At 46.1% G+C, this 16,548-nt stretch overlaps 1 protein-coding gene across 1 annotated transcript; it reads left to right on the plus strand.

The window, feature by feature from the left end:
• Positions 1-1,407: 1,407 nt before the first annotated feature.
• UTP11 (UTP11 small subunit processome component) lies at positions 1,408-12,892 on the plus strand. Its single transcript, XM_066375907.1, has 8 exons — positions 1,408-1,575; positions 6,735-6,796; positions 7,989-8,091; positions 8,474-8,587; positions 9,061-9,154; positions 9,253-9,383; positions 11,659-11,769; positions 12,507-12,892. The coding sequence occupies exons 1-8, from the start codon at positions 1,513-1,515 to the stop codon at positions 12,588-12,590; spliced, it is 762 nt and encodes a 253-aa protein (XP_066232004.1). The 5' UTR covers positions 1,408-1,512; the 3' UTR covers positions 12,591-12,892.
• Positions 12,893-16,548: the final 3,656 nt, after the last annotated feature.

A 16,548-nucleotide genomic window follows, 5' to 3' on the forward strand; every position in this document is an offset into this window, starting at 1 on the left:
TGAGCAAAAAGCTCACTGGCTTGAGCCCAAGGTCGCTGGCTCGAGCAAGGGGTTACTCAGTCTGCTGAAGGCCCACGGTCAAGGCACATATGAGAAAGCAATCAATGAACAACTAAGGTGTCGCAATGAAAAACTAATGATTGATGCTTCTCATCTCTCTCCGTTCCTGTCTGTCCCTGTCTATCCCTCTCTCTGACTCTCTCTCTGTCTCTGGAAAAAAAAAAAAGAAAAAAGAAAAGACGAGGCTGAAAAGGTAGGCCTAGGCCAGATCATGAAGGGCCTGTCTTTCAATGGTTAAGTAACAACTGAGGTGGAATTTTGTTAATGCATGTGGCCCTAGTTGGGCAAGGCTCAGACTCAGAGGAAGAAAAAAGCTTTTTACACTGCAGAGCTCAGCTACTTTCAGCTTAGTCATGCCCACTGCTCTGCTGGACTCATGCCTCCAGGGACAGAGGAGATCTCCCTAGTGCTCCGCAGCTGGAGGAGTGAGCCCTGTCGTGTGAAATGGGTGCAATTACAGAACTCGCTGAAGGCTAGCTTTACCTGATAGAAAAGAAACCAAATGCCCCTGGAGTGCTCTGTTGTGCCCAACCCTCTCTCTGTCCTTACACTTTGGTTTAGCAATAATAACAATAATAGCTCCCGTTGATTGTGAACACAGCATTTAAAAATATCATTTTATTTAATCCTCACAACCGTTCCGTGGGTATAGTATTATTACCTTAACCTTACAGATGGCTACAGTCTTGGCTGGTAGCAGTTAGGATCAGAACACACCTCCATGGTTTATGGACCTAATCATTTACATTGTACTGCTTCTGACACTCATTCTGTTAACCATTCTTTTGAGGGTGTAAGGCTCAGAACTTTAAAACTACTGCCATGATACGACTCCACCATTCAATTGTGAGCCCCTCGATGGCCCTATGAGGCAAGCAATGCATGCTAGTATTGTTTTATGGATGAGAAAAATTATTCTCATTAAAGTAACTTGATTTTAAAAAGTCACACAGCCAGTAAGTGGTAGAACCAGAGGTGATTTTAAACTATAGAATGATCTTTTCCAGGACTACCGTAAAATCCACATGGCTCCTGGCTTTAAATGCACCGCGTAAGTGCAGCAAGTGGAGCACACCCATAGGTGACTGCGCATGCGCAGACTCCAAGCCCAGCTCAGCCGAGGGCAGTGCCAGCCACGTGTTCCCAGGTGCCAACGCGGAGCTGAGCGCGAAGGCGAGGTACACGTGGACAAGCTCTGGCGAATCAGAACTGGCTCCTGTAGAGTAACGAGACTAGACTTAGAGAACTACACTTCCCAGAAGCAGCCTGCGCCGGACTCCTTTGCTAGAGGACGCATTTCCGGAAAATCAGGCGCCGCATAGGCTGCGAAAAGGCGACGGGCGGTCCTAAGCCTCCGGCGGCTGGGCCTGTTTCCTGTAGGGTCAGTGGAAGCAGTGACTGAGGTGGTGCGGGACTGGCGTCGTCTATTGAGCTTCCCAGGCGTGAGCAGACATGGCAGCGGCTTTTCGGAAGGCAGCTAAGTCCCGACAGCGGGAACACCGAGAGCGAAGCCAGGTGGGACCGCACAGGCTCCACGAGCGCTGGCTCGTGGCTCCATGTGCTGCTTTTGCCCCAACCCCCTCTCTGCTTGCGGGTCCAGATCTCTTCTGTAACGTAGATACTGCTTGAAATAAACGCATATATATGGTAATAACGCTGGCGTGCCTGGGGCGGGGCCTCGCGGCTCCGGGGAGAGCGCGGGGATAATCAAAGCTATCTTGCAAGTTTACAATGAGGTAAGTAAATGGGATACGTGTTTGAAGGGCTTGACCTTCTATGCGGCAGCTGAGGTCAAGGCTCACGCAGCCAATAAGTGCCCCGGCACCCACATATAAAGGTGCTCAGCTCTGCTCGCTGAGTATACGGGCTGTGACAGAAGAGACGGGTGTTAAAAATATGGTATCATCATCGTGGGCTTTGTGGACCATGAAGATCTGCCACATAGGGTTTTGTTTATGTCTTACCCCATAACATTGGTGTTTTTTATGCCCGTTATACAAACGAGGAAACTGAGGGTCACAGAGCAAAAGTGACTTGCCCAGTCACAAACAGCAAATTTAGGCCGAGTAAACAGTTGTAGTACTTCTCCGGAGGGTGTGTGTGTGTGTGGGGGGGGGGAGGTTGAGGAGAAGTTGGCTTAATATGTGCAGAATCAATTTATTTTACTCCTACACCCGCAAGACAGATCATGGTAATCACATAATATCCAATCCAGAAAGGCCCTTAGATCGGGTCCAGCTTCACTTTATAGATAGGAAAGACAGGGAGAAGGGTGTGTCTAAAATTGTGTCACCAACTGATGGGATGGGATGGAACCAAGGCCTCTTAAGCACAGGTCAGTCTTTCGAATCAATAGCATTTATCAGACATTGTTTACTTGCTGTGTGCTCCGTGGTGTGCTGGTAGCAGTAGTGTAGTTTACCACCTTATTTGGACCTATGTTTGGATCTACGTAAAAGTAATAACTAGAAGTGCTTATTGTATGCCAGAGCCAGACAATGTGCCAAGTCCTGTTCTCTCATCATCTTCATTTAACAAAAGTGTATGAAAGTAGTAGGTACTGTTGTGTCCTTACATTTACAGATGGCGAAACTAAGGTTCAGGTAGGTTAAGTAATTTGCCCAAAGACATAACAGCTATGGTTGCCAAGTGGCAAAGCCAGTAATCAGACCAAGTGTTTTGAACCCAGAGGCTATCAAAAGATGAATAAAGAGGCAACTTGATAAGAGGTGGCACATAAAAAAATGCCAAGTGAGGAATTTGAGTGGGAAGAGTAGAGATGATGAGAGAAAAGCGTCACGGTGAAACTTGTTGGACTTGGAAGGCAATGATAGTAGTTGTCACTTTTGGAGCACTGACAGTATGCTAGGTATAGCCCAACTAGCTGTGCAAGGATTATTTCATATAATCCCACAGCATCCTTATGAGGTGGAGGTTATCTGCATTTTACAAATGAGGCATCTGGCATTTAAAGAGATTGAATGGTGTGTCCAAAGTCACAGTTGTAAGTAGTTGATTTGGATTAGCAGAGAAGACAGAGGGCTTTCAAGGCTGGTCATGAGCAAGACATGGCCATGTCTGAATAGGAATAGAGGGCCTTTGTGAGAGAGGTGTGGAGAAGGTCATGCTGGAAAGGTTGGTAAACACACTGACAGGAGCACTCCCTGTTTGGGTAAAGTTTGAACTATATCCAAAGGTTCTTCAGTGAGACAGTGGGGAGCTATAGCAGATAATCTATATGGAGGGAGATGGGTAATTGTGTAAACTATTTCAGATGTAATGTCAGGTTTCTTTTTCTATAATGCTGATGTATACTGCTCACAAAAATTGGGATAATTCAAAATGAATATGAGGCAATAAAATATCCCCTAATTTTTGTGAGCAGTAAACAGTTGTAGTACTTCTCCGGAGGGTGTGTGTGTGTGTGTGGGGGGGAGGTTGAGGAGAAGTTGGCTTAATATGTGCAGAATCAATTTATTTTACTCCTACACCCGCAAGACAGATCATGGTAATCACATAATATCCAATCCAGAAAGGCCCTTAGATCGGGTCCAGCTTCACTTTATAGATAGGAAAGACAGGGAGAAGGGTGTGTCTAAAATTGTGTCACCAACTGATGGGATGGGATGGAACCCCATCAGTGGACATGGTGGCTTTGAAGATTTCTGTCTCATGGTGTTTCCCCTTGACCCTTTGATTTTCTTTTTTCACTCTGTCAACCTTCCTTTGTCTGCTGCAGTTAAAATAAAAATGATCAGGAGAGGTTTTTTAAATTTATTTTTATTATTTATTTATTTAATTGTAAAGTGTCTCTCTTTTTTTTTCTTTCTTCTTTCTCTGAAGCTGGAAACCGGGAGAGACAGTCAGACAGACTCCCGCATGGGCCCGACTGGGATCCACCCCGCATGCCCACCAGGGGCGATGCTCTGCCCCTCCTGGGCGTTGCTCTGCCGTGACCAGAGCCACTCTAGCGCCTGGGGCAGAGGCCAAGGAGCCATCCCCAGCGCCCGGGCCATCTTTGCTCCAATGGAGCCTTGGCTGCGGGAGGGGAAGAGAGAGATAGAGTAGAGGGGGGGGGGTGGAGAAGCAAATGGGCGCTTCTCCTATGTGCCCTGGCCGGGAATCGAACCCGGGTCCCCCGCACGCCAGGCTGATGCTCTACTGCTGAGCCAACCGGCCAGGGCCTAAAGTGTCTCTTTTTAACATTTTTTTTTTTTCCTGAAGTTGGAAATGGGGAGGCAGTCAGACAGACTCCCGCATGTGCCCGACCGGGATCCACCCGGCATACCCACCAGGGGGCAATGCTCTGCCCCTCCTGGGCGTCGCTCTGCCGTGACCAGAGCCACTCTAGCACCTGGGGCAGAGGCCAAGGAGCCATCCCCAGCGCCCGGGCCATCTTTGCTCCAATGGAGCCTTGGCTGCGGGAGGGGAAGAGAGAGATAGAGAGGAAGGGGGGGGGGTGGAGAAGCAAATGGGCGCTTCTCCTATGTGCCCTGGCTGGGAATCGAACCCGGGTCCCCCGCACGCCAGGCCGACGCTCTACCGCTGAGCCAACCGGCCAGGGCCTAGAGTGTCTCTTTTTAACATTTTTTTTTTTTCCTGAAGTTGGAAATGGGGAGGCAGTCAGACAGACTCCTGCATGTGCCCGACCGGGATCCACCCGGCATACCCACCAGGGGGTGATGCTCCACCCATCTGGGGCTTTGCTCTGTTGCGACCAGAGCCATTCTAGTGCCTGAGGCAGAGGCCACGGAGCCATCCTCAGTGCCGGGGCCAACTTTGCTCCAATGGAGCCTTGGCTGCGGGAGGGGAAGAGAGAGACAGATAGGAAGGAGAGGGAGAGGGGTGGAGAAGCAGATGGGCGCTTCTGTGTACCCTGGCCGGGAATCGAACCCGGGACTCCCACACACCAGGCCTACGCTCTACCACTGAGCCTACCAGCCAGGGCCTGGCTGTTATTTTTAAATATTGAATTATTTACTGAGAAAGGTGCTTGTTAAAAATCCTACCAAGCCTGACCAGGCGGTGGCACAGTGGATAGAGCGTCTGACTGGGATGCGGAAGGACCTAGGTTCGAGACCCCGGGGTTGCCAGCTTGATTGCGGGTTCATCTGGCTTGAGCAGAAAGCTCACTAGCATGGACCCAAGGTCACTGGCTCAAGCACGGGGTTACTCAGTCTGCTGAAGGCCCGCGGTCATGGCACATATGAGAAAGCAATCAATGAACAATTAAGGTGTTGCAATGAAAAACTAATGATTGATGCTTCTCATCTCTCTCTGTTCCTGTCTGTCTGTCTATATCTATCCCTCTAGCTCAGTGTTTTTCAACCATTGGTCTGCCAGAAATTTCTTGCCACTCTGCAAAAACGGTTAACCGCCCTGGCATTGTATGGAGAGTATAGACCCAATGGTCTTAGTCGAATTCACTTATGTTCAGGGTCCTTTCTGCCTTAGTGGTCCCCGAAATCATTCGTCTATTTTCACTGGTCCCCAAGTGTAAAAAGGTTGAAAACCACTGCTCTATCTGACTCTCTCTCTGTCCCTGTAAAAAAAAAAAAATCCTACCAAAATTATACAAGTTCAAACAATAGAGAAGTATATGAACTTCCTCAAAAGGGGAGATTATTCAGAGCATTAGAGGAATCAGTCTGGGGGGAGGTGAAGAGCACAGACTGTGGCCCCAGATAGAATAGGTTCTAGTTCTAGCTTTGTCATTTACTAGTTCTGTGTTCTTGGGCAGGTCATTCTCTCAACCTTATTCCCCTTTGGAATATTGGGATAACTGTTTCTTTTTTGCTTTATCTATTTTCCATGATTTTGTGGGAATTAAGTGACATCATATGTAAGAGTATATCAGATTGCTTTGTAGCAGACTAAGTACTAAATAAACGTGGCCTGTTGTGATGTGGGCAAAAGCATCTAGCACAGACCCCGACCTATATTAAATACTCAACAAATGGTAGCTTGTAGAAAGATAATGCTGAGATCTAATCCTTGTATCTTCTGTGCTATCCAAGTTCTTGTAACAGAAAGTATGTTCTGTCATACCTGGTTTTCTCATACTTTGTACCAAAGGTACAATAACAGTAAACCTGTGAAGCATATGCTGGGCATCTGCTATGTGCCAAACCATGGCCAGCATTACCACTTACAGAGGCTCATTTAATCTTTATGATAACCACGAGAAGCAGGTGCTGTTATTGTCATTTTATAGTTAGTAAATAGCAGCTCAGAGAAGTTAAGTGACTTGCCCAAGGTCACAGATTATTAAGAGGTAAAGCTTGGATTTGAACCCAATTCTCCAGACTCTAAATTTAGCTCTCTTACCACAGTTGCCTCCCTGTTACTATGTTTTCCCTTCATAGTATTTTATAAACCCTTGGATTAAGTCTGTAGTAATTTTAGTACAACTGGCAACTGCTTGCTTAGTGCAGAGTCATTGTTGCCTCTCTCTCTGTCCTTAATAGGCCAAGAAAACTACTACGGTAGTGCTTGTGACCTCTCTGGCGCCTGCACAGTTCCTCTCATCTTTGGGCAGAGCCCAGTTGGGGAGGAGGGGAGGGAACAGGGTATCAGGTTGGCTCCAAGGACATGGATTTACTGAGCACTCCAGAGATACTTCTGCCCTTCATGTTTTGAGGAAATGTAACACTTTCTTTTCTTTTGTCTTCTAGCCTGGCTTTCGAAAACATCTGGGCTTGCTGGAGAAAAAGAAAGATTATAAAATTCGTGCAAAGTGAGTTGAGTCTTTCTTGTAGAGATGCTGCCAAGAAAGCCTACAAGCTCCCTGCTTTGCAGTTGAATTGACTGAGTGTCCAACAGGGGATAATGTCCTGCCATTGATAAAACGGCCAGAGGTCTGGCAGCCTGTCAGATACTTGTCTTTGACCCTAAGTTTCTCTTTGTTTAGGCAGAGCATTATTTATTTAACTGTAGTTGCATTGTGAACTTTTTTATTATTTTGTTGTAGATCATTTTCTCATAGTGGCTTTGGTTTGCCCCTGCCTTGGTGTTTGAGCCAAAAGCTGAGTCTTTTTTGCTCCTTTTCTTGAAGTTGAAGATAAAATCTAAAATTCCAGTTGTTGAGTCTGTTACATCACCATGTGTGTGGTGTGGAATGAAGAGATGTGAAAGATGGATTCATGAGACTGAGCGTGGGTGATAATGAGCTCTGAAAGCATTTTATGAAACAATTATTCCCATTCTTCTTCTTTAGCACTCTATTTGCAAAATACTTTATAATTATTTGTAGCCATCCGTGTGAACTGAAGTCCTTTTTATGTTCTGGGCACAGATGGTGGGCGATGGATTGCTCTGGGTCCCAGAGTTTTTCAGGCTAATAATAATAACCAGGGCTCTTAGTGTGCCAGGCAGTGTTCTAGGAGAGTTATAATTTTTACATTTATTCTTCCCAACATCCTTCTGGGATACTCCTGTTACCATGCCCACTTTACAGACTAAATTGGAATATGGAGTGGTTAACTAACTTACCCAAAATATCTCAGCTGTAAGTGGTGGAGTCAAGGTTTAAACCCAGGGTGTCTGACTCGAGTCTGCGATTCTAGTCACTATGCTAGATGGTGCAGTGTAATTTCTGAATCTCATTTGGTCACTTGGTGCCCAAGCTTGCATCAGAACCCAGTTTTATTTTGTACTTTGGTCTCTCCCTGTAATGATATAAAATGGCACTAAAACATATGTGTGATCGGGACAGTTAATTAATTTCAGGTAGGATTGGGCCAGGAGAGGACCTATAGGGACAGGAGCTCAACATCAGTGACAGTGAGATGTGAATCAAATCTAGTCATTGCTTTGACTGTTTTGAGTTTCATTCTGTGTGAACTTTAGATGCTTGCAGAGTTTGCTTGCTGTGGGTTTTCTTGTTTTTGTTTTTTGCTATGATGAACCTTGTTTAATCTGCTTTTTAGTGACTACCGGAAAAAGCAAGAATACCTCAGAGCTCTCCGGAAGAAAGCTCTTGAAAAAAATCCAGATGAATTCTATTATAAAATGACTCGAGTTAAACTCCAGGTGGGTGTCTGTTGGATCAGTTGGTGTTTTGAGCTCCAACTCAGTAACAAGGATGGGGAGGAGATGGAGAAAAAGAATCTTGGCCTGTACGTAGTCTTTCTCCAGTTGGTTCAGGTGCTGTTCTTGATCAGTATCCAAGGCCAAACTGCCCCTTCATGAACAGCATGCATTTATGCCCCGGATTCTGAGTTGTCTTCTGCCTGGAGCTGTTCTTAAGCGTGGATGACTGGAGTACTAAATTGACCATGCACCTTGAGGGCTTAGTGCATGGATTGCTGTTCATAAAGCATTTGGTTGTCTTTGTTCCAGCCGTGAACTGTGTCAACAGTCTAGTCATGATTTTAATCTAACAGGGAATGTATCTTTTAAATTTGGATTTTAGGATGGAGTTCATATTATTAAGGAGACCAAGGAAGAAGTAACCCCAGAACAGCTGAAACTGATGAGAACTCAGGATGTCAAATATATAGAAATGAAAAGGGTTGCAGAAGCTAAGGTAACAACTGAAACTTTGTTCTGGTGTATTTTTGTTTGTTAGGAAGAGAAATACAAATCCATCAATCTAAAGTTAAACGTTGGTTCCTTCTGGCATTTACAGTCTTGAGGTATATGTGGTTGTGAAAGTGCTTTAGAAGCATGGTGGAGTGGAGTGATGTGAGGAATGAGACAGACTGAGTTTGAATTCTGGCTCTGCCATTCATTAGATCCAAGATTATGGACAAATTTATCTCTTTGAAGCTATTTCCTCAGTTCTGTCTCATGAGATTGTCGTAAGGATTAAATGAGTTATGGATTATGGCAAGCCCGACATGCAGTTGATGCCTGATAAATGTCACTGATCCTTAAAATAATGAAGCAGTTTCTTTGCTGGCTGGTGATAATGACCTGAAATAGTTTAAACTTTTGCAAATTCATTTCTGACAACTTCCAAGAACCCAATAGAAAATGAGACCATATTCTGTATTTTAGAAAATTGAAAGACTAAAGTCAGAGCTCCATCTGCTGGATTTCCAGGGGAAGCAACAGAACAAGCATGTGTTTTTTTTTGACACTAAAAAGGAAGGTATGAAATGTTTGAAAGTTCCTGGAACAGTCTAACATTGCTCCATCTATGTTGGTTGGTGTCAGAGACAGTGTCTTAAGGATTGTTTTGACTTTTAGTTGAACAGTTTGATGTTGCAACTCACCTGCGAACAGCCCCGGAACTAGTGGACAGAGTCTTCAATAGACCCACAATAGAGACCCTGCAGAAGGAGAAAGTAAAAGGAGTTACTCATCAGACTCGACTTAAGGTAATGTGTTCCATTTTTCTTTGGGTCTGAATTTAGGGGCTGTAGTCTCCTTTTTTTGCCACTGAATTTAATATAATTATTTGTAGAAAACTCATCAAGTTCTCTTAGGAGAGTAGGAGGGTTTGATGACGGGGATGGGAGTGGAGGAGAGTTCCTTGGTTTCTAAGATTGGAGGACAGGTAGCATAGTGGTCAGGTGCATTGGTTTTGGCCCTTTGACCTGCATTTGAATCTGAGCTCTGGCCCTGGATTTTGTTCTCTCAATGCTTCTAACAGGTGCCAACAGTTTTAAAATACAGAGAAAGGAGGCAGTGAAGATTAAGGGATCTGGTATACTTTGATATTGAACCTTGAGCAGCGAAATAATATGTATCAAAGAGTCTTTCATATTAGGCATTTGTACCAAAATTTTGTACTGACTTTTCCGTATGGTGTTTTCCATCACTGTAACTGGGTTTCTGCAGAAGACATGCTTTTTCTCAAAGCCTTCTGGAGTTGAACTCTCACTTCTGATTCATTTTTTAAAAAAATGCTGTCAATGTGTTTCAGTCAGACAGCTGTTGTGTTTTGATTTGAATCATTTACACTGCATCAGCTTTGCCTCCAACGTTTAATTTCACAGCAGTATCTCTAGCTCAGAGGCAGCTAAACTTGCTTTAGTAATATAAATACCTCTAATTAGTTTGACTATATTGGGCGATCTCATAAATCTGACAGTCTGTGCAATAAAGTGAAAACAAAGCTGTCTGAAACCACTGTTGGGAGACTGGTAGAATTAGAGAATTGTTTTAAGTTTGAGGCCCAGTAACATTCCCCTCCATGCAGGTAACACTTCCAGCTGAGGAGCCGGCTAACTAGTGTTCCTGTGATAACCCTGTTGGCCAATTAGTTGTATTTTCTTTTTTTTTATTAAACGAGAGGTGGGGAGGCAAAGACTGAGTCCCGCATGCGCCCCAACTGGGATTACCCCAGCAAGCCCCTTTCCAGGCGATGCTCTGCCCATCTGGGGCCACTGCTCCATAGCTTGGCAAGTGAGCTATTTTAGCACCTGAGGCGAGGCCATGGAGCCATCCTCAGCGCCTAGGGCCACCTTGCTCCTACCAAGCCATGGCTGTGGGAGAGGAAGAGAAAGAGAGAGATGAAGGGGGAGGGGTAGAGAAGCAGATGTTTCCTCCTCCTGTGTGCCCTGATCAGGAATCGAACCTGGAGTTCCACACACCAGGCTAATGCTCTACCGCTAAGCCAACTGGCCAGGGCCTTAGTTGTATTTTCAGTTCGCTGTGTTGCTGACACTTTTCCAGTATTGTGATAGTCCCTAAGGAGATGAGCGTTCCCAATTCCTCTGTAGAATAGTTTGCTGGCATACCTTTGGAGAAATTGGGAAAGTTTGGATCTTGCCATTTATTTTTGTCTAGTAGTTGTTTCTTGTGAGGTTTGTGTTTAAAGCAAAATTATTTTTATTAAGAGACTGCTGGTGGGTGGATCTCAAAGGAATGTTTGGTCTGTAAGTTGAGGGAGTAGGCAGTCTATGAATGGGCTTTAGGAAGACTGAACGCCCTATTGCAACACTGAGATTTTGAACAAATAGGTATGTATGTGTGTATAGGTTTAGGTCACTGAGGTCTGCCTTTCTCAACTGGGCTTCTGTGAGAGAATTAGACCTACAGATTTGTACACGCATATGTACATTTATTTCAAGAAATATTCAAAACTTCTGTCAGTTTCTCAGAGGTTTAGAGTTCCCTCAAATAGCAGGACCACCGGTCTTGGAGAAGTCATCAGCAGCGAGAACTCTCAGGCCGCCTTCTGCCGGAGAGGTCCTCCCGCTGTCTGAGAGCCTCAGCTCCCCGACCCCAGCACGCTGCCCGCTGCCCTCTCCTCTCCTCCACCCACTCTTTTGGGATTCCAGCACTGGTTCATTTCTGCATCACCTTAGGTACCTGGATGCTCACGGAAAGGCTGAAGCAGCCTAGCATAGTAGTGGAAAGATTCCTGAGAGCTGTGGGACTTGGGACGGTCCTGACTCTGCTCCAGGGTGAACCATGTGTCCCCAGGCAGGTCTCCAAGGTTCTGTTCAGCTCTAGCATGTGATGTTTCTAAAATGGACAACTTTATAGTATTGTTACTTGATAGTAACTTGCAGTCTTGTTGATTTTGGAGTAAGAAGGGAGTTGATAAAACTATTTATGCTTTGGGGGCTTAAGTGGATTAAGAAACAGTAGCTTCTTCATTTTTTATCCTGGTAAGTATTTTACTAAAATGTGTTTCCTCTGCAGCGGATAGCTAAAGAAAGGCAGAAGCAGTATGACTGTCTGACACAGCGGATTGAACGCGAGAAGAAATTGTTTGTTATTGCACAGAAAATTCAAACACGCAAAGATCTTCTGGTGAGGAGAGAGCCTTATGCCTTCACCCCCCCCCCCCCCCCACCCTGCCCCTTGTAAAGGTCTTAACTGAGACTGGATTTTAGCTGTGTGTAAATCAGCCCCAGTGAAAATGTCTGCTCCTCGGGGGCAGGGGTTTGAGCCAGTGTCGGTTACTCTGACAGTGTTGAAGGGTGCCTTGATTAAGAAGGTAATAAGAGGCTTATTAGCCAGTGCTTTGGAACAGCACAGGGTAGGATCGGGTAGCGTATGAACTTTATAGCTTATGAGCAGCTATCTTTAACATTTAAACAGGTTAACAAAACAGTGCGTGTCGTTCAGTGGTGTTTAAAAATAGACAACATTGTGTAGTTAAATAACAGAGCTGAGGAATATCCGATGCCTCTTTCATATTAGGATTCCTCTAAATGTCAAATTCTTCAGCTTTGCAGCTCATTTAGTTGTGCCTTTCTCAACTTGGGTTCAGGAGAGAATAAGCCCTACCCTCCCTCCCCCCAAAAAAAGATTTGAGTACTTTTCTTCTCAGTTTTCCCAAGAACCTCCACACGCTAGTATATTGTGGATGCCCAAGGGAGAAGCTCATCCTGGCTTCCTGGGGCTGCCTGAGGGTGGCTGGGCTTTGTTTCCTGCACTCCAGAAAGGCTGAACCAGGGCTTTCCTAATAGGTCGTTTATGGACTTGCGTATTTTACAAAACCCTGTCCCACTTTCTACTGGTAACCTTTTCCTATTCCTTCATAGGATAAAACTCGGAAGGTGAAGGTGAAGAAAGAAACAGTGAACTCTCCAGCTATTTACAGATTTCAGGGTCGTCGGAAACGTTGAAGTGTTAGAGATAAGCCTTGTCATTCCACGTAGAAAAGAATTTGATGTTTTCTTTTCCCATGAATTTCAAATTCCATTCGTATAAATGACATGATTTCTTGTTTGTAATTATAATTCGTTGCAGATCTGACATTTGATACGAACATTAATGCCCCTTCCCCCATCTGCTGTTTTGGGGTTGTGAAATTAGTCTTATTTTAATATACGTACTTTTTTTTCATTATGTAAGTTACATAACTCATTACAGCAAATTGGGGAAATAAATGAGTTAATTCCTAATTCCAATGCATATTCAAAAACAACAGTAGTTAGTGTATACTTGCGGTGCGGGGAGTGGGGGCGTGGAGGCGAGCTGCGTGAGTGTTCTGTTTCTCTCCATTTTGTAATGGTCTGCACCGATTTTGTGTATGTTTTTGTTTTGTAGTTGTGATTATAGAAACAATTTTATATTTTAGTTTTTTCACTTACATCCTTTTTTCTTATCCATTTGTTATATCACATTTTTAAAAAGCAACATAATATATGCTCGTAGTAAAAGTGAAAATATTTTTAATGTTTGCAAAATGTTTAATCCATTGGCTAGACTGATTTTACTCTTATTCATTATACATTTGTTGGATATTTAGGTAGCTTCATAAGTTAGCCAAGGAGGAATTTTTTTGCCTTACAGTTCACAGCTGCAGATAGAAACCTTTGGAACTAGGAGCCCACAGAAGCACCTCTTCTCTATTGAACACAAACCTGGCTTTCTATTCTTGCCCTCTGTGCTCCTGACCAACTCATGAATCCAAGGCTATAAATAGCTCGGGACAGCCCTTCTTAACCTTGGAGAAATGGATGCCAGGGTGTGTGTGGCAAATTCCTTCTCTTCCTTCTCTCCCCAGAGTCCCCCCCTTCCCTTACCTGCCCATATAGGGATGGTAGGCCAAGGCCATCAGGGCAGAACTGAGCATGCTCGGAGCAAATGTGGGAGGAGCAGGGTTCTGGGAGTCTTGCTTACACCTACCTATTCCCCTGGAGGGGGAACAGCTATGCATGGATTTTAAAGATTGAAAAAAAAGTGGGTAAAACTTTAGTTTCCACAACTAGGTACCTGCACAAAGCCTGAAATGAAAGCCTGTTACCTCAGGGAATACCCAGTGGGATTGAGATCTGGGGGCCTGCATAATAGGAAGGAGGGCCAGGGAAACAAGTTAACAGTTTTGCCTTCAGGAAATAGGTGCTTTCCAGTCTGCGTGTGCACTCCCTTTCTGGGAGCTGCTATGTACATGTTGATGGGGACTTGAGTACTAGCCAGGGAAGGAACTCTCCACATAGGTGTTGGACAGAGGAGAGCAGGCCAATCAGCAGTCTTTCCTGAGACAGAGCAGCTTGATTGTGCTCTAACTATCCCTCACCTGAGGTTAGGAAGGTGCAGGATGGTAGGGAGTTTACCTAAATGCCTTCTCTTTAAGCACACGCTCACACAGTGGTAAAAGTGCTCACACAAATGCACACACTTCTTAGGCTCTCACATTAATAGATGGCACATACTGCTTAGGCCTCATAAACACAGATGTGTGTACATCTGCATCCCCTCTGGTACACGAACACACCACTGGGGTTTCACATAGAGAGGTTACACTCACACAAGTCCTCACATGATATACAATACGTAGCTCCCCAGTGATGCTTGGAGAGGCTTGTGTCCGGGCCAAAATGAACTGGCAAATCCTTCCTCTGGGAGTTGCGTACGTTCTAGGCTGGAAGTGATCAGAACTATGGATCGGTGTCTGGAGTTGCTGTCACACTGAGGGCTGTCTCTGAGACCCAAGGGTTCTCAGGGAGAGATTGTGCCTTGTGACGAACCCTAGACACAGGCTCCAGCCTCAGTCCTGAAAGTAGGCCAGTGTCTTGATGGCTCTGGTGTTCAGTGGGATCTCAGACTCGGCTTATTGCTTGGTTTCTTAGGATCCACCTCTTCAGGCCCAGGGGTGGTTTGGGCTTTTGGCCTCCTGCTGTGGCTATGTGTGCCAAGGGGAATGTGGGCAGCTGCAGAGGTGGGGAGCATTTCTGTGAGTCAGAACTTCTGCGGTTCAGGTCTCTTGTGCAACCCTAGTCTCCAAAGCAGCAACTAAGTGGATGACACGGAACCTCCCTCCTCCCCCCAGTCTCAGCAGAGGCTTGGTCTATTGCCACAACATAGGGCCCTTCTGATCAAAGCAAGAGAATGTCAAGCCCTAGGTTTATCCTTGAATAAAATCTTTTTCTGACTAGAGAACTGATTTCCTGGTGACAGGGTGGGAAAGGGTCCAGTAGGTGGAGCTGCTGCCCCTTCTTTGGGGTTAGTTCTCAGGGTGCAGATGTCCACCCAATTTAGCACACTTAGCTTCTGTCTGAAGCAACCGGTACTACATAGGTGCTTAGTGCATACTTGGATTTAATGCCATGGGAGAGCTCTTGTTAAAAAAGGTTTGTCCCTGTCTCTGCTCCCTAGCTTTAGGTCAGTGTGGCCCCAAGACAAGGGCTGGGCAGGAAAGGGCTTTCCCTTTACATTTTTAGTGAGGACCATGGAGGAAATGTCTTAGAGTCCCAGGTTGCTCAGAAGGCGGTTCACCAGGGCCAGGTAGGGGTCTGCCGCCAAGCAGTGTGGAGTGTGGTGTTTGTAGCCAGCTGGGGCAGTGAGCAGGCAGAGCGGCACGTCCTCCTGCGGGGAAGGCAGCCAACAGACGCAGACTCGCTCTGCCTACCTGTGGAGGCCGGTGAGGCCAGGGCCTGTTGGGACTTGAAGAGTGAGGCAAGTGGGTGTACAGTGCTGGCCTCCCTTCCTCCTTGAGCTCTCCCAGGGCGTCAGTTCACAGAGCCTCGTGCCCCGGGTATTCCGGGAAGGGTAGGCCAAAACTTGGGTGGGAGTCCCAGCCCGAAGCCCCAGGTGAGTGGAGGGGCTGGGGGCAGACCCGACATACCATCTTGGGGCTGAGCGGCAGGTTTCTAAGGCTCGTGTGTAGCTGCCTCCTGGGGTCAGAGGGTGTACTCGCTTGCCAGCCAGGTCATGGGCCCTCCCTGCTGGCAGGGCTCCGACCCAGCAACACCAGTCTGTCTCAGCAGAAAATGCTGGGAAGGATCAGAGAGAAGTTACGAAACTCCCAGAGGGCAGAGCTGCCTTTCTCAAGCCCACCACTGAGAGTGTGGAGGCGAGGGGATGGCCCAGCTCATGCTTCTGGTTGGTCTTTTCCTAAACTGCTCTGGTCAAAGGAAAATCTTTCTTGCTTCATCAGACTCTTTGTAAGCCATCTCCTGGTTTCTTATTCCTGGATCCTTTATCATCCAGGTGCTGTCTAACCTGTATCCTACCCAAAGTTTGTACCTAGTTATCCTTGTCCAGTGTCTCTGGCTTCACCTGAGGCCCTGGTAATGGCAGTTGCCATCTTCCTACTTGTGGGAGGGAGCAAACTGCTGGGAGCCAGGGTGGTAGAACAGTCCTGAGGCCCCCCGCCCCCCGACTTGCTTTGGGAGTGGTAGTAGGGGCTCGTCCGAAACAGAGCCAAGGACCAAGCCAAGCCGCTGCGAGGCGAGAGGAGTGGATCTGGGGACTGTATTTGGGGTGAAAAAAAGGGTGGGGAGGAAGCCCGTTCCTTTCCTCCTGTCGTCTGTCACCTGACTGCCTTGCTCAGATCATAAGTGTTAATGAAATCGTGGTGCCCAGAGCCACCTGGGCAGCACCCCTCCCATCAGCCTGACTCATTTACAGCTTTCTCTTAGTTACCCCAAAGGCTCTGAGGTGACAAATGTGGGGGGGTTAGTTTCAGGTTTCATGTTTTCACATTACTGGGTGGAAAAAAAACCCTTTCCAAACCAAAGAAAAAGCTTCTACAGCAGAAACAACATGTCCCAAGAGCACTGAAAATTTCCCCATCATCTCAGCTGCTCTGCAATGGCCCCACAGACCCCACAGACCGCTGCTGGAGGGTTAAGAGGG

This window comes from Saccopteryx leptura, chromosome 3, assembly GCF_036850995.1.
Source record: "Saccopteryx leptura isolate mSacLep1 chromosome 3, mSacLep1_pri_phased_curated, whole genome shotgun sequence".
Classification (NCBI taxonomy): Eukaryota; Metazoa; Chordata; class Mammalia; order Chiroptera; family Emballonuridae; genus Saccopteryx; species Saccopteryx leptura.